Source organism: Microtus oregoni, unplaced genomic scaffold (genome assembly GCF_018167655.1).
Source record: "Microtus oregoni isolate MIOR12 unplaced genomic scaffold, Mior012 000004F_ref0000308, whole genome shotgun sequence".
NCBI classification, from domain to species: domain Eukaryota; kingdom Metazoa; phylum Chordata; class Mammalia; order Rodentia; family Cricetidae; genus Microtus; species Microtus oregoni.
In genome coordinates this window covers 34,284,297-34,305,598 of record NW_024543063.1, presented here as the reverse complement: position 1 = coordinate 34,305,598, position 21,302 = coordinate 34,284,297, and the positions used below count along the sequence as shown (strand labels likewise).

General features: G+C 52.3%; 1 protein-coding gene across 1 annotated transcript in view; it reads right to left on the bottom strand.

Annotated features, from left to right (window-relative positions):
- The window catches only part of Cotl1 (coactosin like F-actin binding protein 1), a 35,203-nt gene extending 14,356 nt beyond the window's left edge, over window positions 1-20,847 (bottom strand). Inside the window, exons 1-3 of the mRNA XM_041650137.1 lie at window positions 20,587-20,847; window positions 20,405-20,487; window positions 929-1,086 (exon numbers count right to left, since the gene is read on the bottom strand). Coding sequence (XP_041506071.1) covers window positions 929-1,086; window positions 20,405-20,487; window positions 20,587-20,663 — 318 coding nt within the window. The 5' untranslated portion in view covers window positions 20,664-20,847. The remainder of the gene's footprint in view (window positions 1-928; window positions 1,087-20,404; window positions 20,488-20,586) is intronic.
- Window positions 20,848-21,302: the final 455 nt, after the last annotated feature.

The following is a 21,302-nucleotide window of genomic DNA, read 5'->3' as shown; positions in this document are numbered from 1 at the left end:
TTTCTTTCTTTCCTTTTTTTTTTTTTTTTTTTTTTTTTTGATTTTTCGAGACAGGGTTTCTCCGTAGCTTTTGGTTCCTGTCCTGGAACTAGCTCTTGTAGACCAGGCTGGCCTCGAACTCCCAGAGATCCGCCTGCCTCTGCCTCCCGAGTGCTGGGATTAAAGGCGTGCGCCACCACCGCCCGGCTATTGAGACAGGGTTTCTCTGTGGAACTCGCTCTATAGACCAGGCTGGCTTCAAACTCAGAGATCCGCCTGCCTCTGCCTCCCAAGTGCTTGGATTAAAGTTGTACGCCACCACTGCCCTGCTCCATCATTTTTCTTTGCACATGTCACTTGGCCCTGAGCAACAGCCAGCCTGAAGGATTGAAGGGCTGGCCACATCTACTCTGGTCACTGAAACAGCAGTTCGGATAAACTAAAAGAAGGAAGGCCTCTGGCCTCTAAGATTTGGGAAATCCTTCTACACGCTCATCTTGCTTCACTAATACAAATTCAGATTTCCCTTTCTTCGGGTGGCTCCTTACCCAACCCACAAACAACCTCACCATGTACGGTGCTGTGGACACTGCTACTGTCATAACTGTGACAATACGCCCCACTGTCAATCATCAGGTGAACGTGCACTGAGCAAGTGTGAGCTGAGCAAGGGTGAACATGTTCCTGTGCCAGATGCTGTCCTGGGAAGGATCCCATCTGCTCCCCTAGGTCCCCATGGGCACTGCTGGGAGCCATCCACACTGGGACAGGCAGTGGTCTCCATTCAGGTCATCGTGTCAGCCCCCTTCTCCGTGGCCTGCTGGCTGTGAAGAGCTGGATGTCCAGCCGCTATGTTATTAGGTGTGGCGGTCAAGGTGGCAGAGTCCACCCCATACCCCCCATCCCAACTGGAAGGTGACCCTTGCGGACACGCAGCAGACCACATTACCTGGACCACCTCCTTCACCAGCGTCTTGTCGGTCCCTGTCTTGGCTCGCTGCAGCCCACTCACGTCCTCCCCTATCCACGTGATGAGGGCAAACTTGGACCTCTTGCTCATGGCATCACCGGTGGTAAAGCGCACAAAGGCAAACAGTCGGACGTCATCTGTAGCCAAAACAAAGAGAACGTGGTACTCAGTAAAGATTCCCTGACACCGTCTCCCTGGGAAGAGGCCACGGGTCACAGGAGTGTCCAGTAAGAAGGTGTATCCACAGACCTCGGCAGCATCCTCTCCGATGCCTGCTTCACAGAGGGGAAGTGGAGGCATAGCCTGGTCATGTGACAATTGATGGTGAGACACATAGCTGGAGAAATGCTGGGATTTGTGCTCAGGCCTCCCTGGCTATCACCTCTATGACCTTCATGGGCCAAGACTCAAAACACGAATGTTATTTTGAGATAGATAGTCACCACTTCAGGCTGGGAATGCGGCTCAGTGGGTAGAGGGGTTCGCCTAGTGTGCCTAAGGCTCTGGGTTCAATCCCCCAGCACCTCCTAAACCAGGTAAAGTAGCTCATGACTGCAACCCCAGCATTTGGGAGGTGGAGGCAGGAGGCTCAGAATTCAAGGCCAGCTTGGCCTATAGGAGGTACTGTCTCAGAAAACCAAAGTTGCCAAATCATCTTTAAGGTTCTACCCGGAATGGGAAAGCCACTCTGGAGAGACAAGAGCCAATGCAAGCAAAGGTGCCTACGACAGGACAGTGAAATCCATGACATCGTCCAGCTGGAAAGCCAGGCGACTTAGGCTGCTTACACCATGCTTGCTCATTTTCAAGAGAACTCTTTGGGCGGTGGCTCCACTGAGCTACGTTAGAGTTCTATAGTTACTTTGCAGTCTCTCTCAAAACCCACGCCAAGCACAACCTCACCAAGTTCCATCTTCCACTGTCCGCTCCCCACATTTCATATGAGAGGCAGTGGCAGTGTATGCTTTTAACCCCAGCACTCAGGAGGCAGAGACAGGCAGATCTCTGTGAGTTTGAGCCCAGTCTTGTCTGCAGAGTGAGTTCTGGGACAGAAACCATCTCAAAAAACTGGGGGGGGGGGGGGGGAGAAAAGAAAAGAAAAGGAGATGTAGGACTAGCTAAGTCACTGTGGTGCGGTGTGCCATGATTTACAGGGTGTACACAATACCCCCAGCCTCCACCACTAAAGACACTAAAGCTGTGACAGGCAAAAACACAGCCACACTCTCAGCTGTCCCCCAGGGACAGAACCACCTGTCCATTTACGGGGAGCAGGGGGCTATCCGTGAAGGCAATGTTCAATGGACAGAGGTCAGAGGTCAGGGGTCAGAGATCAGGGAACAACTTTGCCAAGTTTGTTCTCTCCATTCACCGTGTTGGTTTCAGGGGTTGAACTCAGCCTGCCAGTCCTGGTGGCCTGCGCCCTTACCCACTGAGCTCTCACCAGCCCACGCAGTTTGTACTTGCATGACACTATTGTAGGAATAGTCTACATCTTTCACTTTTTCTTCAAAATCCGAATGTCTGACAGTTGGAAACTTATAAAAAATGTCACTGGGAAAACAGTGCGCTCAAGCATGCGCACACATCATTTTAAAGGACACAACTGTGCAGCCATCACCATAGCATAATTTCAGAACGTTCTCATCAACCAAAAAGGAAACTCAAACCCAGGAACAACTGCTCCCATGCTCACCCAGGCCCGGGCAACCACTAAACCTGTCTCTCTCTGTATTTGCTGAGATCACTGATCTAAGCAGTCACACAAGTGATATCATATCACACATGGGGACCAAGTTCTCTCACAAATAAATCACTGTGTTCTCCAGGTTCACCTCTGTGCTGTGCACCTGTGTGTGTGTGAATGTGTGTGTGCGTGGTGGTCAGAGTACAACCCCAGGCGCTGTGTTTCAGGTGCTGTCTGTCTGTCTCCCACTGGCCTGAAACTGAGCCAGTATGCTAGGCTGGCCAGCCAGTGAACTCCTGTCTCTGCCTCCCCAGTGCTGGGATGACAAGTGCATGGCGCCATGCTGGCTTGATGCGGGCTCTGGGAATGAAACACAGGGCCTCAAGCACTTCACTGTGCGAGCTAGCTCTGAAACACCCTTTATTTCTATGACTCCCTCTGGACCCAGAACATTCCACGGTATTATTATCTACCCATCATCTGATAGACATCAGAGCTACTTCCAAAATGGCAGCTCCACACTCTGCCCATCGTCTGGGAAGAGGGGACATTTGCACTATAGACCTAGGTGGCCCACCAGACAGAGCTTCCATCTGAAGCTACTGTCCTGGTGCAGGGATGCCAGGGTGCCGCTGGGTGGCCTGGGGTTAACTTTGAACTCTTGAAGATGAAGGCTGCTAGGTTACAGGGACACAGGCCTTGTGGCTGATGCAAAGGGGACATGAGTAGCTGAGCGCATTTCCCAGCACGAGATGGGCAGAAGCATGGGCAGTGTTGTAGGCACTGTGTCCCAGTAACCAGCACTGAGAAGTTTGACTGAATTTCACCCTTGGCCTATAGGGGAAGCAGGCACCCATCCCAGTCACCTCCCTACCAGCTTTCACACAAAAGACCACCAGTGTCTGTTTCCACAGCAACGGCTTCCCAGTTCTACAGTGCCAATGTGGACTCTCGGGCGCAGCGACTGTGGGTCGCTGCCAAAGACTCTGTATGGGGCAGTGACTGGAGCCCCTGACCTCACTCTCCATTCAGCCAAGTGCAAGAGCCTTCCAGAGGCATCAGCTCTCCCTGCCTCTCCTCCTGTCACCCTCCTGGAGGGTGGGTCAGATTTCCCGCACCACAGGGGACTTTCACAAGGTGGACCTCTCAAGCCTATCTCCCACCCATTTCAGATACTCTGCCACCATGGTTCTTTTTAATTTTTTTTTCTTTTTTTGACTTTTGAGACAAGGTCTCTCTGTGTAGCTTTGGGGCCTGTCCTGGAACTCGCTCTGTAGACCAAGCTGGCCTTGAACTCACAGAGATCCACCTGCCTCTGCCTCTGCCTCCCAAGCGCTGGGATTAAAGGCGTGCGCCACCACCGTCCAGCTCTTTTTAAATTTTTATTTAATTGTATTTCTTATTATGAATGTATGAAAGTAATGTGGGGTATGCATATAGAGGTCAGAGTCAGTTCACTCTCTTCCCACATTTATGTAGTTCTGGGGATTGAACTTAGGTTGTCAGAATTTGTGTGGCAATCACCCACTGAGCCATCCTGCCAGCCCCTTGATTTCCTTTGACATTCCCTAGCAAACATCCAGTAAAACTTGTATCCTAAGGACTAGCCTATGAACAGAAAGTAAGTCACATCTGTCCCCGAAAGGCACTGGGAACCTTCCAGAACCCCATACTGACTTCATTTAAGCAACCACGGGGGAGGAAGGCAGCGCATATGGAGTGACTGGCTGAGTGCTGGTCCAGCCGCAGTTTGCTCAGGAAGACTGCTGACAGGCACATTTTCGGAAATCCGAGTGACACTGCACTTACAAGTGCTGGACACTAGAGACCTGGCCAGACAGGATGTCAGCTGAGGATGGACAGAAGGCCTGTGGGTCCCAGCAGCATTTTTACCACTTCTTCAAAGCCCTGGACTGTCCCTGTCACTCTGAAAGCTTGGGAGAGCAGGCGGCCCTTTGGGGAAGTCCACGTCCACTCCTTTCTCCAAACATAAGGGCTCCGAAGCTGTCAGAGCCCATGCCCAAAAGCAAGCCACTTCTCAAACAGAAGCACGGACAGCAGGCGACTGAAAAGCAGGGGGAACTCCTCCATGTGTGCACATGTGTGTACACACACATGATAAGATGACAAACTAGCCAGAAGGCTGGCGCCTGGGCCTGCTGGCATCCCCTCAGTGATACTCTGTTCCCGGCTTGGGTGAGGAACTAGAACTTGATTCCCTGCTGCAGTCTAGAACCATGGTTCTCAATCGTGGCACATTCCCAGCCTTTCGACACACAGAAACCCAAAGGATGTGTGTGTGGACGAACTGGGAACTCTGGGGGACGGCTCAGGAGCTGAGCTTGAACAAGCCCCTGGGGTGACTCTGATGGGCCAAAGCTTGAGAGCCACTATGGAAAGAATAAGGCAAGGTGGGCATGGAGGGCTCCAGTATAGGGATGGCACACTGCAGCTGGTGGGCACAAGAGATGGACGAGAGAGCCCCAGGGTGGAAAAGCAGAAGTCCTCAGAGCTCAGCCCCATCCTTCCTCCTGCCCCACATCCCCCTCATTTTAAGGAAGTGATCAGGCCAAGCCTTCTGCAGGGCCTAGTCCCCCTTTTCCACATGACCCTCTGCAGGATCAGAGACATAACCATCAAAGGTGACAGGACTGTCCCTGAAACTCACCCTGCCCTTTAAAGTTGTCAGGAGCCGTTTTCCCCCCCAAAATTATTACAGGAACCATTGCCCTGAGGAGTTAGCAGAGAACCCCACTCACTCCTAACAATAATTAGAATTGTTCTAGTGGCAGAGCCTATCCCTCTCCCAATTATCTGTTAATAGAGAGCTATCTGAACCGCCTCACATTCTAAACGATCTAGAGAACTAAGGTGTGTCAACTTGTTACTTCCTGGCCGAGGAACCGTGACCTGACCTTTCATAACCTACTGGCCTATGTGACCAACGTGAACCACGTGGCAAGAGCCCAGGCCCTTGTGTTCCCCCCCGCCCCCAAATTCCTTATCCTATATAAGCTGTAACCCTGACTCTAATAAACGAAGGCTTCGACAAATCTGCCTGGCCTTCTTCCTCTCTCTTGCTCATGTCTTTTCAGATAGTGCCTCTCCAGGACCCTGGAATAACTGACTGCAGGGTGGGTTACAACCCCTAGACTAAGTAACCCACCCAAGGCGGTCTACATAAAGCCACAGCAGGAAAAGGGGCCATTGACCAGTGTCATAGGGAATCCTGACTCGCTTCAGAATACCTTACTGTTCACCTACTGTGTCAAGAAGCCTTTGTCCTGATTACCAGGGCATGCATTACAAATCCACTTTAATCCCATTTCACGAGGGACATCGCTGAGAGCAAGATGAGACCAGGCCAGTGCTGGAGGGTTGGCACTAGTTCTGTGCCCTCCCCAGGTATGCCAGGCCCAGGGTGATTGCACAGGATGCTCCATCTCCAATTCAGGAACTGTGGTACCCTCCTCATATCCAGAGAGCTTTCCTCGGGAAAGCCACCGCGTTAACTAGACCCTACCCAGAAAACCTTGGCCTGCATCTCCTCACAGGCTGATCTCTAGGAAAGCTGTGGGAACAGGTGGAACAGTCAATGCAGGCTCCTGCTTGCAAGGCTCCAGGCTCATCTACTGAGCAGCCCAGAACAATAGCAGGGAGCCAGTGGACATGCTCAGTGCACTGTCTATCTGACCCTGGGCACTCACTTCCTGACCCAGAACACTGCCTGACCCTGGGCACTGCCTGACCCAGGGCATTCACTTCCTGACCTAGAACACTGCCTGATCCTGGGCACTGCCTGACCCAGGGCATTCACTTCCTGACCCTGGGCACTGCCTGACCCAGGACACTATCTGATCCTGGGCACTGTCTGAGTGGTGATCCTTCGGGTTACTGCTGCCTCTGCCTGCTTTCCTCTCATGTCCCTTCTCTTCATGATAGCCTCCACCACCATTCTCCTGTCTCATCACCAAATGTGCCCTCTCCCCACCTGTGCCCCCTCCCCACATCTACCTTCTCCCCACCTGTGCCCCCTCCCCACATCTACCTTCTCCCCACCTGTGCCCCCTCCCCACATCTACCTTCTCCCCACCTGTGCCTGCCCTTTCAGGCTCCCTTCTAGTCTAGGAAAAGGGAAGGATTCAGGCAATGAGGCAAGCAAGGATGGAGTCCCTAGCAGGAGTAAGGAAGAAGAGAGCCAGCTGGGGTTCAGGCAGGGGATGCTGGGCAGGGACAGCAATAAGGATGTGGGAGGAACAGAGTGACAACAAAAGACGAAATGACCATAAAGGGGGGATGGGAAAATGGATCACAGAGGGAAGTCAGAATTTCTGCAATCTACAAAGACAGGTTGCTTCAATGATGTCTCCTAGAGAACGTAGCATCCCCAGCACACTGACCATTGACCGCTGACCACTGACTGTGCATACTGATCTCCCCTCCCACCAAATTCAAAGTCTCAGTGGACTCTTAGGTTGAATCATCCCCTCTCCCACCTCTCATCAGAGTTCTCCCACACTGACCAAGGCCCTGCCTTCTTGCAAAAGTCTCCTGCTATTCCCCAAAGCCTGGCCTAAAGCTTCGGGACCAAGGAGCTGCCATATACCACTCTATACCACTCCCTAACACTCAACGAGCTTTCAGTGACTCCCCTCATCACCTATGACACACACTATGTGTAGAACAAACAGAAACATGAATGAGCGAAAATAAAGCTGCACACTTATCCTTTGATGAAGAGCCTCACTCTTCAGCCAGGGCTTCCCTGGAACGCATTACATAGCCCAAACTAGCTGCAAACTTGCAGCAATGCTCCTGCCTCAGCCTCCCAAGTGCTGTCATTGTAGAAGTGACCCACCAAACCTGGCATCTTTTAAACATGAGAACCATCCGTCCAGTTCTCATGTCCCTGTGCCAGGGAGGCACAGGCAGTGCATAAATGAACCCTGGGCCAACAGAAAGGAGAGAAAAAGAGAATGGTTTTTTGCTATCTCTGCCCTGAGGCTGAACTTCAGAGCAAGACAAAAGGAGAAAGGAGAAAGCAGAAGGATGCGGCCCAGAGCCCCAGCACCTCACACGACTGCTGGCCTTCCTCACAGCCTGAGAAGTTGTGCAAACAAAGCACAGAAAGGGGAAACCACCCCCACACTAAAGAGCTGAGCAGTCATCTTCTCAAGGGGAGGAGCCTGCAGGCTGGAGAGAAGGCTGCAGACTGGCAGGGAGGAGATTGCCTCTGGGATGGGGGGGGGGGGTTATAGGCTGGGGGAGGAGCTGCAGTTGGGGTAGGGAAGTGAGGGGAATGTAGGCTGGAGAGAAGGAGGCTAGGGTGGGGGAGTGAGGGAGATGCAGGGTGGAGGAGAGGAGACTGCAGTTGGGGTGGGGGGTGGAGGGTGCAGGGTGGAGGGGAAGAGGATGCAGCCCAGGTGAAGGGTGGGGGTGGAGTGCAGGCTGGAGGGGAGGAGGCAGCAGTCATGGGGGGGGAGTAATGGGGGGAGGATGAAGGGTGGAGGGGAGGAGACTGCAGGGAGATGGAGAGTGCTCCAACTTCAGGAAGCTGGGAGGAAGCGGAAAGAACTTTGACATCCTGCCAAAGCCCAGAGGCAAGCGCTGGACACAGGCATTGCATCCTGGCTCCTGTAGGGCCACGCAGAGGGCACAGCCCCGAAGGGGATGAGGATCTCTTTCCATTACAGGGGAAGGAGGCTGGCATAGCCCACATTCATGTGACAAAAGCTGGACTACTGAAGGCACACCTCCTCTCCTCCCCTTAGCCCTCACCATATTCTGTGAGTATAGTGTAGGATAGATACATATTGTATATATACTTTACATATAATATATACATATACATATAGTATACATATACTCTAGCCCTAGCACCAGAACATGAACGAATGAATGAAGAAATGAATGGATGGATGGGTGGGTGAATGGGTGGATAGATGAATGATGGATAGTTGGATGGACAGACGAATGGATGGATATGGCCAAAAGGTGCGAACCACAGGCTGACCTGAAACGGCTAGGTAACATATGGCCTCTCTGTTCATGAGCACACAGCAGATCCTGGTTATCCAGGACAAAACAAATGCACTAGCACCCTCTGGTCCCAAACACACACACACACACACACACACACACACACACACACACACACACACACACACACATTTTTAAAGACAGGGACTCATGTCACCTCAAACTCATTTGTAGCCAGAATGACCTTGAACTTCTGATCCTCCTGCCTCTACCTCCTGAATCCCAGGATTAAGAAATAAACCTAGTCTATATTGTGCTGGGAGTGAAACCCAAGGCTTTCTGCATACTTGGCAATTATTCTACTATATCCCTAGCTTCTCAGGAGACTGAGGCAGAAGGATTGCAAGCTTAAGACCCATCTGGTCAATTTAATGGGATTTATTTAAAATTGAAAAGCAGCCGGGTGGTGGCGGCACACACCTTTAATCTCAGCACTTGGGAGGCAGAGGCAGGAGGATCTCTGTGAGTTCGAGGCCAGGCCAGCCTCGTCTACAAGAGCTAGTTCTAGGACAGGTTCTAAAATTACAGTGAAACCCTTTCTCCAAAAAAAAATAAAATAAAAAAAACAGGGCTTGGTTATGGCTTAGTGGTGGAATCATGCCTAGGGGTGAACAGCAGCAGCCCAAATGGCCCCAGGGAACAAGCTGACCCAGAGATCAAACTGCAGATGGCCCCTGGCAGCCCCATGCTTCCCCCAGCACAAAGCACTGCGGTGTTTGCTCTCAGCAGTCCTCTTCCTCCTCCTCAAAAGATCAAGTGCTGGGCAGCACCTAAGCAGACACCCTAGGGCCAGTGTGTGGCCTGACTGCTGAAGCACCTCTACCACTTCAGGCACGGATTTGTATTCCTGGATTTGCTCTCCGTGGCTTTGCTAAGCAGTCACTAGACAAGCATGCAGCCAACCTGTGATTTGGGGACTACTGAATAAGACACGATCGCTACCCTCAAAAAAGCATCAAACTAAGAGTACCACCCGGACAGCTATTACTTGGCTGTTACTGGAACATCAAAGAAAGAAGGAAATTGGCTCTTCCTGGGGGCTGTGATCAAGGAAGGCCTCATGGATGGGGTTGTACTTAAAAGCTAAACTGGTCAAGAGAAGGTCTCCTGTAGCTCAGGCTGGTCTGGGAACTGTGTGGTCAAGGATGACCTTGAACTCCTGATTCTCCTCACGGAGACGTGAATGACTGGATTAAGACAGGCACCACTATGTCTGGTTTGTGCAGCGAGGTGAACTGAACTCACAGTCTCCTGTACCCTAGGCAAGCACTCTACCAGAAGAGCCAGAGCCTGGAAGGCTGCATCATGTTCTTATTAGTCCCAGGGCCCAGCTGGTGTCTGGCACACGGAAGAGCCTTGAACAGTCACTTCTGTGGTCTCGAGAGCTTTCAGTTCTTAGTGTCAACTGTTTAGTGCCGTGGGAGGTGCCATTCCCCCCGGGAACTGTCAGTGTGACTTCTATCCCCAGGGAACAAGCAGGAGATGCAGACAGATCTCAGGGGCCACCAAGCAGCTGCCAGCATTTGCACACTGGCCTGACACAAAAGGGCATGGAGTGGTTGAAGCATCCACGCACAGCTGCTGGCCTGGGTGAGGCTGTGAGGTGGGAGACATGCCCCTTTCGTCCATCACTGAGCAAGATCACACAGGAGGATGTGGCCGCTCTAGCCAAGGGGATGTGGAGAAGCCCCCTCTCAGTCTCCAGGCAGTAACACTGTCCTCGATGGACTCAGGTGACAGAAACGAGCCCTTGGACTGTCCTGACACATGGCAAGTTTTGCAAGGGGCCAGACAAGCTCAGCATAAAGGCTCACACCTGTCATTACGATATTCTAATGGCTGAGGCAGGAGGACTGTGGCTCTAAGGCTAGCCTGTGCCACATGGAGAGACTATGCTAAAAAATGGGAGGGAAGGAAGGAGCCAGTGAGATGGTAAGGAAGACAAGAACACCAATTGTAACCATGGCAACCACAGGGTGCAACAGAGACTGCGGAGCTACACAATAGGCTGGGTGCTGGAGGATGCACCTAAAGCCTCAGAGCCAGTCCCAGGAGATACAGGTCTCTGGACAGGCAGAACCCACCCTGGGGATCAACAACAAGCAGGGCCAACAGGGTGTGCGGCTGGAAGATCCCAGTTTCCCATTATGGCTTGGGCTGCTCCAGTTGGACCCTACCACTCCCCATCGTGGCCTCACTTTATCACTATCCTTTGCCATCTCAGCAGGGGGCTCCCTCTTTCTTTGCAATTTAAACTTTATTTTTTTTTAATTTCTTATCCATCAGAACTTGTGGCGGTGACCTCACATGGCAAAGGGGACTCTACCAATGTAACTTGGTGGAGGACTGGATGAGGGATGACCCTGGGGTGCTGGCTTGGCTAAATGCTATCACTAGGTCCTAAATGGAGAAAAGGGGGGTAGCAGGGTCAGGACCAGGAGCTGGCATGAGAAAGAAGAAAAGCACAGGGCCAAGGGCCCAGGAAGGTCACCATTAGCCTCTGTTCTTACTAATACTATCGACTTGCTCAATATTGGCAAGGACGAGCAGAAATAATAGAAGACAAAAATCAAACAACAGTGAGTGCAAGAGGATCGATGGGAGACCAGCAAAGCTGGAAAGCCTACCAGAGCCTAGAAGTGGTGTGAGACCATGAGTCCCAGGCCAGCCAGCGCTGCCCAGAGCCTGCCTCCATAGAAATAAACAATAAACAAGCCAGGCCCGCTAGGGCAGGCCTGTCAACTCAGTTACCAGGAAGGCTGAGACGGGAGCAGTCTAACTTCAAAACCATCCTGGGTAACTTGACAAGACTCTATTTCAGAATGAAAAGAGGAAGAAGTGGGCTAGGGCTGCAGCTCCGTGGTAACACTTCCCTGCACGCACACACGAGCCCCTGGGTTCAATCCTCAGGACTGCCCCCCCCCCCACACCAGATCTCTTGCAAGTTAATTCCGAAGCGTAGCGATGATATAAATATTAAAAGGCAATATAAAATCCCACTCTCGGAAACAGGCCTCTGGGGACTGACACTCTGAGGCCGCTGCCGACTCTGAAAGTAAATGGGAGAGGCACTCTGGGACACAGGGTTGCAGGAAGATGCCTGGCACCGGGCCAAAGCAGTCACGTGGTCAGGGATGCTGACAGGGGCCATTTGCTCTGCACTGATCACTAGGCTATCACTTCAGAAAAGGACAGTGGGGCTTCCTGTGCAGGCTCAGCCCTCAGACATGGCTGGGGACAACCTAGGCAATAGGGGGCTGTGGTGCTGCCCACGCACTGTGTGCTCCCAACACAACACATCAGACAGACCATGCTCCTGTACTAGGCTCAGATCCCAGAAGGGATAGGAAAGTGTGTGGGCGTGGCCTTCGGTATTGCCTCTTGCTCCAAGGAGTGCTGGCCTCCAGAACACTGGGCTACTCTACTTGCAGCCTGTCCACGAAACTTCTGACTGCTTGACTCCACAAAGATGCAGCCTTGGGCCATGCATCCCTAAGTCTAAAGACACCTCTCAGCCAATGAAGGGGGGGGGGGGAGGCATAAGTCAGTAGGAGTGTGCTCCAGCTTCCTAGCGGATCCTCAAGGGTCCCAGCAGAGTGCCATTTGGGGTACCAAATCTTCACCAGCTGACTTTACTGCTTCTCCTCCCTTTTCTCCCACCCAACCTACACTCTCATTCCTGCTTCCCGGGTCTACTCCCCCAAACCCCCGGCCTGCACTGAGCTAATTTAAAACTGCCCAGGAGAAAACTGAGCAGGATGGCTGGGCAGAAAGTGGCTGAGGCTACAGGTTCAGACCAGCCTGAGCTGAAGCTAGCTCTTTTGAGGGACACACTGGGCACAGAGAAGCTAGATGACTTGCCAAGGTCACACAGCTCACGTGGAATAGAGATTGGAGGTCAGGCAGCATGGGGTTTCCTTCTTGAAGTGGAAACGGAAGGCTGGAGAGCAAGCAGTTATAGGAGAAGCCATGACTCAGGCCACTCAAGGGAACAACACACTCGGGGGCGGGGGCGGGGGCGGGGGGGGGGGTGGGAGTGGAGGGGTGGGAGTTCAGGCCCTGGCTACCATGAACATCACCAAAACATGAAGTCTCTTCAGGACCTTGCCATGGGATTCTCTCTCTCTCTCTCTCTCTCTCTCTCTCTCTCTCTCTCGCGCGCACACACACACACACACACACACACACACACACACACACGAGTGTATGTTATCTATATATGTGGCCAGCATCATTAGGACAAGGGTGACATTTACCCTGGGCCTTAACTAACGTATAGGAGCTCTCCTAGAAAGCAGAAAGGACTACAGGGGAGGCAGGAAGACTTCCCACAAGGTCTGAGGAAGAGAGGGGTGGGGCTGCAGGGGCACTGCTTCAGCATGCCGACCTTCAACCTTCGGCTGGCCACCCCACATGGTGAAGGAAATGGGCAGACTCTTCGCAGCAAAATGGAGATAATGCTGCCTACGGGTTGTTTCGAGTCCCTTTTAAATAGGAGACATTTAGGAAAAGACCCCACGTGTGCCAGGATCTAGGCACCAGTGAAGCCAGCGGTGTGTGTGCTAGCTAGCTTGCTTATCCTGAAGGGCCTTCCAGGTCATTCTCAGCACAAAAGCCTTCCGGACAAAAGTCACAAGAGTGCGGGGGGGGGGGGGGGGGGGGGGGGCACCAAAGTGAACTCAGAAAGTCACCAAAGTCACCATGGCCAGAGGACCAGGTCATGGGGTCAAGGACAGGGCTCAAGTCAGTTCAAAGGCCTTATTCAGTAAAAGTGAGACAAGGCCACCACTATGGGCGGAGCCCTGAGGGCTTTCAGACTGACAGGCAGAAAGGCGAAGGGACAGAAGGAAGAAAGGGTAGTGAAGACACCCCAACCAGCTGGGCAGAGGAAGGGGACAGGGAGGAAAGAGTGGACAGGACAGAGGGAAGGGGACAGAGTGGAGGGAGGGGGCAGAGCAGAGGGAGGGGGACAGAGCGGAGGGAGGGGGCAGGGCAGAGGAAGGGGGCAGAGGGAGAGGGACAGAGTGGAGGGAGGGGGACAGAGTGGAGGGAGGGGGCAGGGCAAGGGAGGGGGCAGGGCTTTTTTCTGAAGACTGAGGTCTCTGGTGAGACCAGAAGAGATAAGTAAATTGGGGGGGGGGCAAAGAGACTGGGCATGGTGGCAGTTTGTGCCTTTAATCCCAGCAGGCAAAAACAGGTGGATTGCTATGACTTTGGGTTAGCCTGGTCTACATAACAAGTTCCAGGCCATCCAGGACTCCACAGTGAGAAAGTCTTTAAAAAAAAAAAGCAAGCAAGAAAATACAGCTGTGAAGGGGAGGCTGGGAGGTATTTATAGCACCCAGGAAACCAGAAGGAAGGTTGCCCAGGCTGCACCAGCTCCTGAACGTGGAGATAGCTGTTCCCAAGAGAGGGTCATCAACTACTCACGACGAAGACAGCCTATACCTGCAAACATGGCCACAAACCCAAAGGCATGAACAAACTTCACCAAGCTGTAAAGCCAAAGAGCTGACACAAAGCCCATGTACTCAGCAGCAGAATGTGGGGGACATCAGTGGAGAGCTGAACAGTATCCAAGCTACTCGCCACCCTGGAAGGTAAATAATCTACCAGAGGAGTGGCTTATATCTTAATCACGGTACTAAGGGGGGTCATTTTAAGACTACAAGGCCAGCCTAAGCTATACAGTGAATTTGAGGTCAACCTTGGCTACAGTTTTAAGATCCTATCTCAGAAGGAAAGAAAAATAATTCTAATGGCTCAGGGCAGTGAACAGTCTGTAGAAATAGCTTCAAGCATGACTGCATCAAGGGCGTAAGCAATGCCAACTTGTCTCCAACCCTGACCTTTGCCTGAGCTGTCCACGGGTTCTCTGTCTGAGGCAAACGGGTCCTGTGAGCTCCAAGCCTTCATTATTCTCTCTAGGTTTAATCCCAGAGAAAGATTAAAGGACTCTTTCCCAAGATCCCTGTCCAAAGTCCCAGTCCCAGTAGCAGGCCTGATCAGCTTGAGGAATCATGTGAGACCCCAACCTTGAGCTAATCAGTGTGCTGGGGATGGCTTGCTCTGATTGGCCACGTTTAGGTCATGTGTCACCTGAGAGCTATTTTCCCTCCAACCCTCCCCGCTAAAGGACAGGATGCAGGACAGTATCCTCAAAGAGGCTTCAGATTATTCTATTGGGGGCTGACCAGAGGATCATGGGAGTCTCACCTGCCCTGGCACTAACCCAGCACCTCTGCCAACCAAGCTTCATTGTTGACACTCTCCCTTCTCCAGACACCACCCTACAGGTCCAGTTTACTTCAATCTGCCTGGGCCAGGCACCTCCCAAGGCTGCTAGGTTGGAGCTTTAAACGTACTGAGCATCTATTTTCTGCAGGCAGCACTTCTGCATCCGGTCACTTAATCATCCACAGTCATCCTCATCTCACAGATGCAGAAACGGAGACTCTGGGAGACCCTGCCCAAGGTCACACAGCACAGCCAGGCTTCGCCCAAGGTCACACAGCACAGCCAGGCTTCAGCTAGAGGAAGACTGGATCCTTCAGCTGTGCTGTTCCCCACGGGCTCTAAAACCTACACCAGAACGCTGGATTCGTTCCCAGAAGCCTGGGTTCTTTCCAAAAGAAAACCGGCTTGCAGCGAAGTCTTTGGGTCTATCAGGAGGACTGGTTAGACAATGTTGCAATTGACAGAGAGAATATTATGTAGCCGTTTTAAAGGGGCCACAGGAAAAAGAGGTAAAAAAGAAAACAGAAACAAAAACCAGAAGGTAGTAAAGATGGAGGAGGTAGCTCAGCCCCTGCAGGGATGAAGGGTGGTCCAACAGCCACAGGCTGGTCCCACTTTGGACCAGAAAATAAATAGAGAGAAATATTTCAAGAATATAGACAAAACGTAGGCCCCTGGTCTCGTAGTCAGTCCTCTAGGGAGACCATGAAACATCTGCTGGGCGTAAGAATTTCTATGCTGTGACATATCCCCTGGCTTCCCAAACGAGACTACAGAGTAGCCACCGGAGCACAGAGTAGCCACCGGAGCACAGAATGAATGACTATGAAGACTGACAACAGCACAATTAAAGGGGACACATTCCTGACTGGTCTGCACCTCAACCTTGCACCAAGTTTCTGAATACCCTAAAAGAATCTTGGGCGGTGCAGTTGGGGGCGGGGGTCTTGGTTGATAAAGGGTCTGGGTCTCCTACACAAGCATGAGAACCTGAGTCTGAATTTCCAGCACTCATACAAAAGCTGGGTGTGGTAGCCTTGGGGTGCACTGGTCAACTAGAGTCGAGCTCCAGGTTCCGTATAAATCCCAGTCTCAACAAACAAGGAGGCAAACTAGCAAAATGGCTCAGCAGGTGACAGAGCCTGTTCTCAAGTCTGACTGCCTGAGTTTGATCCCTGGAACCTAGGTGGCAGGAGGAGAAAACTGACTCCCACAAACTGTCCACTGGCCCCCACATGTGCACCACAGCAAATGCATGCATGGAAGTGCACACACATACACAAATCTTAAAATAGAGAGTGATCAAGGAAACATTGACACTGACCTCTGGACTGGGCACACACACATTCAGATGCACCCACACATATGTGTGCATACACACAAAGACTCTTGAGCTGTCTGTATAGTACAAAACCAAAATGTGACTCCAGACAGCTGGAGTCTCTGCCCTGTCACCCATGCCAGACCTATGAGCCCCCTTCTACAGTTGCCATATGGGTGGCACATCCTCTCTGGTTGGCAAGTGGTCCCTCCACCTCTGTGAGCGGAGCTGCAATGCTGCCTGACTCCACGTGGCTCTGGGGTTCCAGAAGCCCCTAGCACATTCAACCTCTTCCCATCTTCTCCTCCTCCCCTTTCTGCCACTCTCAGCAGGTACCCTGCTTCTGCATGACCTCTGTCCCCAAACAAAACACCAATCCTATTCATTGGCATTTGAAGAACTTATTACGCCCTCAGTATATACTCCTGCTGATTCTACTGTGGCAGAAGGGTCACCAGATGGGCAGCTTGCCTGCTTCAGGAACATGAGTCTGAATCCAGAACAGCCTGAACCCCTTGGCACCATGGCAACCACTTCTCCCCATGGACGGAGCAGCTTCTGCAAACAGACCCAGGCTAAGGTTAGTGCCACAGGAGGCCATCACAGGCAAGATATGGGTGGACCTACTGTGTGCTGGGCTAGGCACCCACTGAGAGTCTCAGGATGGAAGCTACAGGGGTGAAAGTAACTTTGCTAACTAGTATTTATATAGTCATTCTTTTATTATTATGTAGTTATTAAGAAGAACAATTCCATCCCAGCACTCGGGAGGCAGAGGTAGGCGGATCTCTGTGAGTTCGAGACCAGCCTGGTCTACAGAGCTAGTTCCAGGACAGGCTCCAAAGCCACAGAGAAACCCTGTCTCGAAAAAAAAAAAAAAAAAAAGAAGAACAATTCCATAAGAAAGGCAGGGTTGTACTCTGTGCACCTCTGAGGTGCTTGGAAACAAGAAAAAAAGCCTTTCTTCTGGGGCCTGCAAGGACAGCTGATGGGGACTTAAGGCTCCCCCTACGTCACAGTTAAGTAAACATGATCTTCTAATCTGCAAACCATTCCACACACAAGGAACAGGACCCAAAACCACTTCCTTGAGGCCCAGAGCAATGGGATTCAGAGTCCAGTCCCAGCTCTGCTCTTCCTAGCTGTGTGGTGGCAGGTAAGTCACTTAAGGAGTCAGCCCACCGGAAGCACGGCCGACACACAGGTCAGGTATGGTAGAAGGTAAGAAAACAAGCAGGAATGCAGAGGGTGAGGTCCCTGGCTCAGGGGGACTCAGCAGGGGAGGGACAGAGAGCAAACGTGGCAAGCAGAACCATCTGTCCACTGTCCACCAGATGGCTGGGAGGAGAAACAGACTGCAGCTGCGGCAGACCAGCCTCTGATCCCACAGCCATTCACAAGGACCAGCAAGCAGCCTGCAGAGCATTTTTAGCTCACCCGCCAGACGCTTGCCATCCCATCCCCATAGAGGGTGAGCACAGGGAGACCTGAGCAGAGAGCCACAGCCCACCAAAGGAAGGAAGTGTCCCCCAAGCAGCATCCAGGCCGGATGTCCAACAGCCGGGAGCATCAGTTAGAAATCCATCAGCAGGATGCTTGGCCTTCCTCTGTCACCTTCTCCAGCCTGGAGGAGAAAACAGTCAGAGAGACAGGATGGCTGGGGATGGGCTCTGGGTGAGGAGGGAAGTGGGCGCGGAGCACCCAGCCCCAGAGACTATGAGGCCAATCCTGCTGACGGTGCAGCAACTCTGGGGAAAGTTGAGCCTGCACTTGCCCTGCTGTGGAGGCATTTACTGCAGTCAGAGCAGCGGAGATCCTGCTCCGGAGCCAGAAGCCTGCGCTTGGCAGCGCTGAGTTGCACTTTCTGCGGGTGATGTTTTCAGTGAATTATTTACAAAAGCAATGAAAACAGGGTCTAGCAGCAACTCCCAGGAGACATTTTAGCCGGGAGAACACTTACACATGAACACACAAGCGCACACAAATCTAAGTACCACCCAGCACAAAGTAAATGCCCTTTGAGATGAACCAAAGACAAAAGATGATTCAATTAAAAAAGTTATGCAGCCAGGAATGGTGAAGCAAGCCTACAATCCCAGCACTTAGGAGGCAGAGGCAGGAGGATCAGGAGTTCCAGGCCAGGCTACCTAGCAAGTTTGAGGCCAGAAAGTAACTAAAGAGCCAGGTGGCACAAGCCCGTGAGGGCCCACAGTTGTGAGCCTGTTCTATCTTGACTGGAAGTCAGAGAGTCTGAGTTTGGTTTTGCTCTCTCAAAGTTGTTGACAACAACTAATTAGTACTTTGAGGGTTGAAGTGGATCCGCTCCACCTGGACCAAGGGTCAGAGAATTCAAATCTCCTCCTTGTGTCATGCTATGAAGTCTGTTGCCTCCCTCCTCCCATTTTGGCGTGAAGTATATAATAAGCGTGGGGAAGATTGAACCAGGCGAATTCAGTATTTGCTGAATGTCCCTCCCGATGCTGTTCTGTGTTTCTCTCTCCCATTTCTCCTATATCTCGATTCTTTTGGCTTAATAATTCTAATCCTCACACGCCTATCCTGGAACATACAAGTTTTTTTGAAGCTGGCTTTCAACACAAACCAGGAAGTAGAAGTACGAAGATATCATGTTCAAGGCCTGCCTGGACTACTGAGTGGGAACTTGTCTCAAAATAAAATACTTTAATTTTTAAGACTGAGATGTGCCTCAGTGGCAGAGTGTATGCATGCCCGCCCAGCAAGTTCTATACCCAATGCTAAAAGATGCAAATTTAAAAAAAAAAAAGGAATAAGGAAAAAAAGAAAGCTGTTAAGGAAAGAAGTCACGTGACCTTGGCTTGGTTTTTGTTTGTCTGCTGCCAATGACTCTGACAAGCACTGCACTGAACCCTTAAACACTTGGGATCATTCAATCCCACAGCAGCGCTAAGAGATGACAGATGAGGAACAGTGGCCTCCATGGGGACTTGTCCCCAACCCACCCAGCTGGGAAGCTGCCCCATTGGGATCCAAACCCACAACCAACGGCCAGGAGTCCACACCCTAGCTTCCAGGTGGCCTGCCTTTGTCTGAAGTTAGTTCCCAAGCTAGAGACAACAGGGGACACTAGGACCCAGGGTCTCTTCATTCAAAGGCTCTTTTTTTTTTTTTTTTTTGGCTGGGGTGGGGAGCAGGAATGCACAGCCCAACTCTCCATCCTCCTGCCTCTGCAGAACACCGAACTGCACTACACACCAGCTCCTTAAAAGATCACATTATCAGCTGTGTCCTGAAGGTCTGCTTCTGTAAGGGACTGTGGCCGCTTAGGCCATGTGTTCTTTCATGGGCCACACACACACTGGGGGGGGGGGGGGCTTGGAACACACACGAACCTTCGGTTTCCCGTCTGATGATGCTTTTAGTAAGTCACACACCTGCATGAATCCTTCACACCAAACCATGGGGCACTTCAGCTCCCAGGGCTTCCCTCATGCCCCACCCCAGTCAGTAACCATTCACTCCCCATGAAACCGGCCCCTCGGACCTCCCAAGTCAGCTTCACTTTCTCCAGACCTCATAGAGCAACATCAGGCATCCGCCTTTTGCATGTGGCTCTGGACTCTTCAAATTAAAGGCTTGTACGGAAGCAGATACGGACAAAGATGGAAGGAGAAAGGAGGGTGGGGCCCTTGGTTCTGCCTTCAGCTTGCAGCCCCCCAGGGGCTTCGTTGTTATTGTTCACTGGCCAATCAGAGAGGGTTGGACACTGGAGTTGGAACTGGCCGAGCTGACCTGGAAACCCAGTGAACCACAGGGGGCGGAAGAAGCCATCTGATCTGACACTGCCAAGGGAGGAATTTGCACTGGCCACTTCTGCCTTTGCTGATGGACAAAGGGGGTGGGGGGTGAGGGACACACACTAGACTTTAGGAAGCTCAGATCAGAGCCTGGCATGGCTGTGCACGCCTACAATCCCAGAACTAGATGCTTGTGGCAGGAGAATAGCCAGTTGGAGGTCACCCTGGATACATAATAAGACCCTGTCTCAAATTGAAAAAGAAAAAAGAAAAAGGCAGAAACACCAAACCAAACGGGGAGTCAGGGGAACAGACCAAATATGTTGCTGCTTGGATGCCCAACCACCTTGGTGCCCAGGGTGTCCACAGTCTCCCAAAAGGTCTCAGGTTCCTACCTGTGCACTGCTGGATGAAGTGCTGGTAATCCGTTCCCTGATCGCCTGGGACAATGGTGGCGCCATCGTATCTGAAAGTCACCCTTTGGGTTGGAGGAAGAAAAGAAACAGAGGTGAGCGGCAGCGGCGGGCGGCACGAAGCAAGTCACTACCGGCATCCCCGGGCCCGCAGCGTTGCTCACCAGATGACTTCCGAGCCGTCGTCCCGCACTAGGTTGTACGCCGCGCGACACGCCTCCTTGTCGATCTTCGTGGCCATGGCCGCCGCGAGGACACTGCTGGAGCCAGTGAGCGCGCCCCCTGACAGGCTGCGAGGTTCGAGCGAGCGCAGAGAGCGAGCTAGGGGGACAAGGGCGGCAACTCGGACCTAGAAATTCAGATTCCGAGAGAGGCGCCCGTGGCTAATGCGGAGCCAGATCGCGCGCCCGGACTCTAGTCCCAGGGAGGCCACGCCCCTAGGCCGCCATTGGTCACGAGGGCCGGGGGCGGAGTGTCTCGCACATTCAGAGGCCAATCTCAGCCTGGGTGGATTGCGCAACTCCGCGGAACATTGGAGGAGGGGCTCTTCCTCTTAGTTCCCCCCCATTCCTCCTCCTCCTTCCCCAGCCCCTCTCTTCTTCCACCACCTTCTGGGTTCTCCAATCTCGCTCTCCTCCTTCTCTCTCTTCTCCCATCCTCTGCTTCCCTCACTCCGTTGTCCTCCCTCTCTTCTCTCTCCCTCTTCCTTGTTCTCTCCTCTTCTCATCGATCCCTTTTATCCCACCCCGAGCCCCTTCTCCCTCCTCCCAGGGCCTCCTTCCTCCTCCACCCCTTCTACCCTTCTTCCTCTTCCCCTCCATCTTCTCTTGAATCTTATTCTCTTCTCCTTCGCCTCCACCAGTGAGGCCCCCTCACCTCC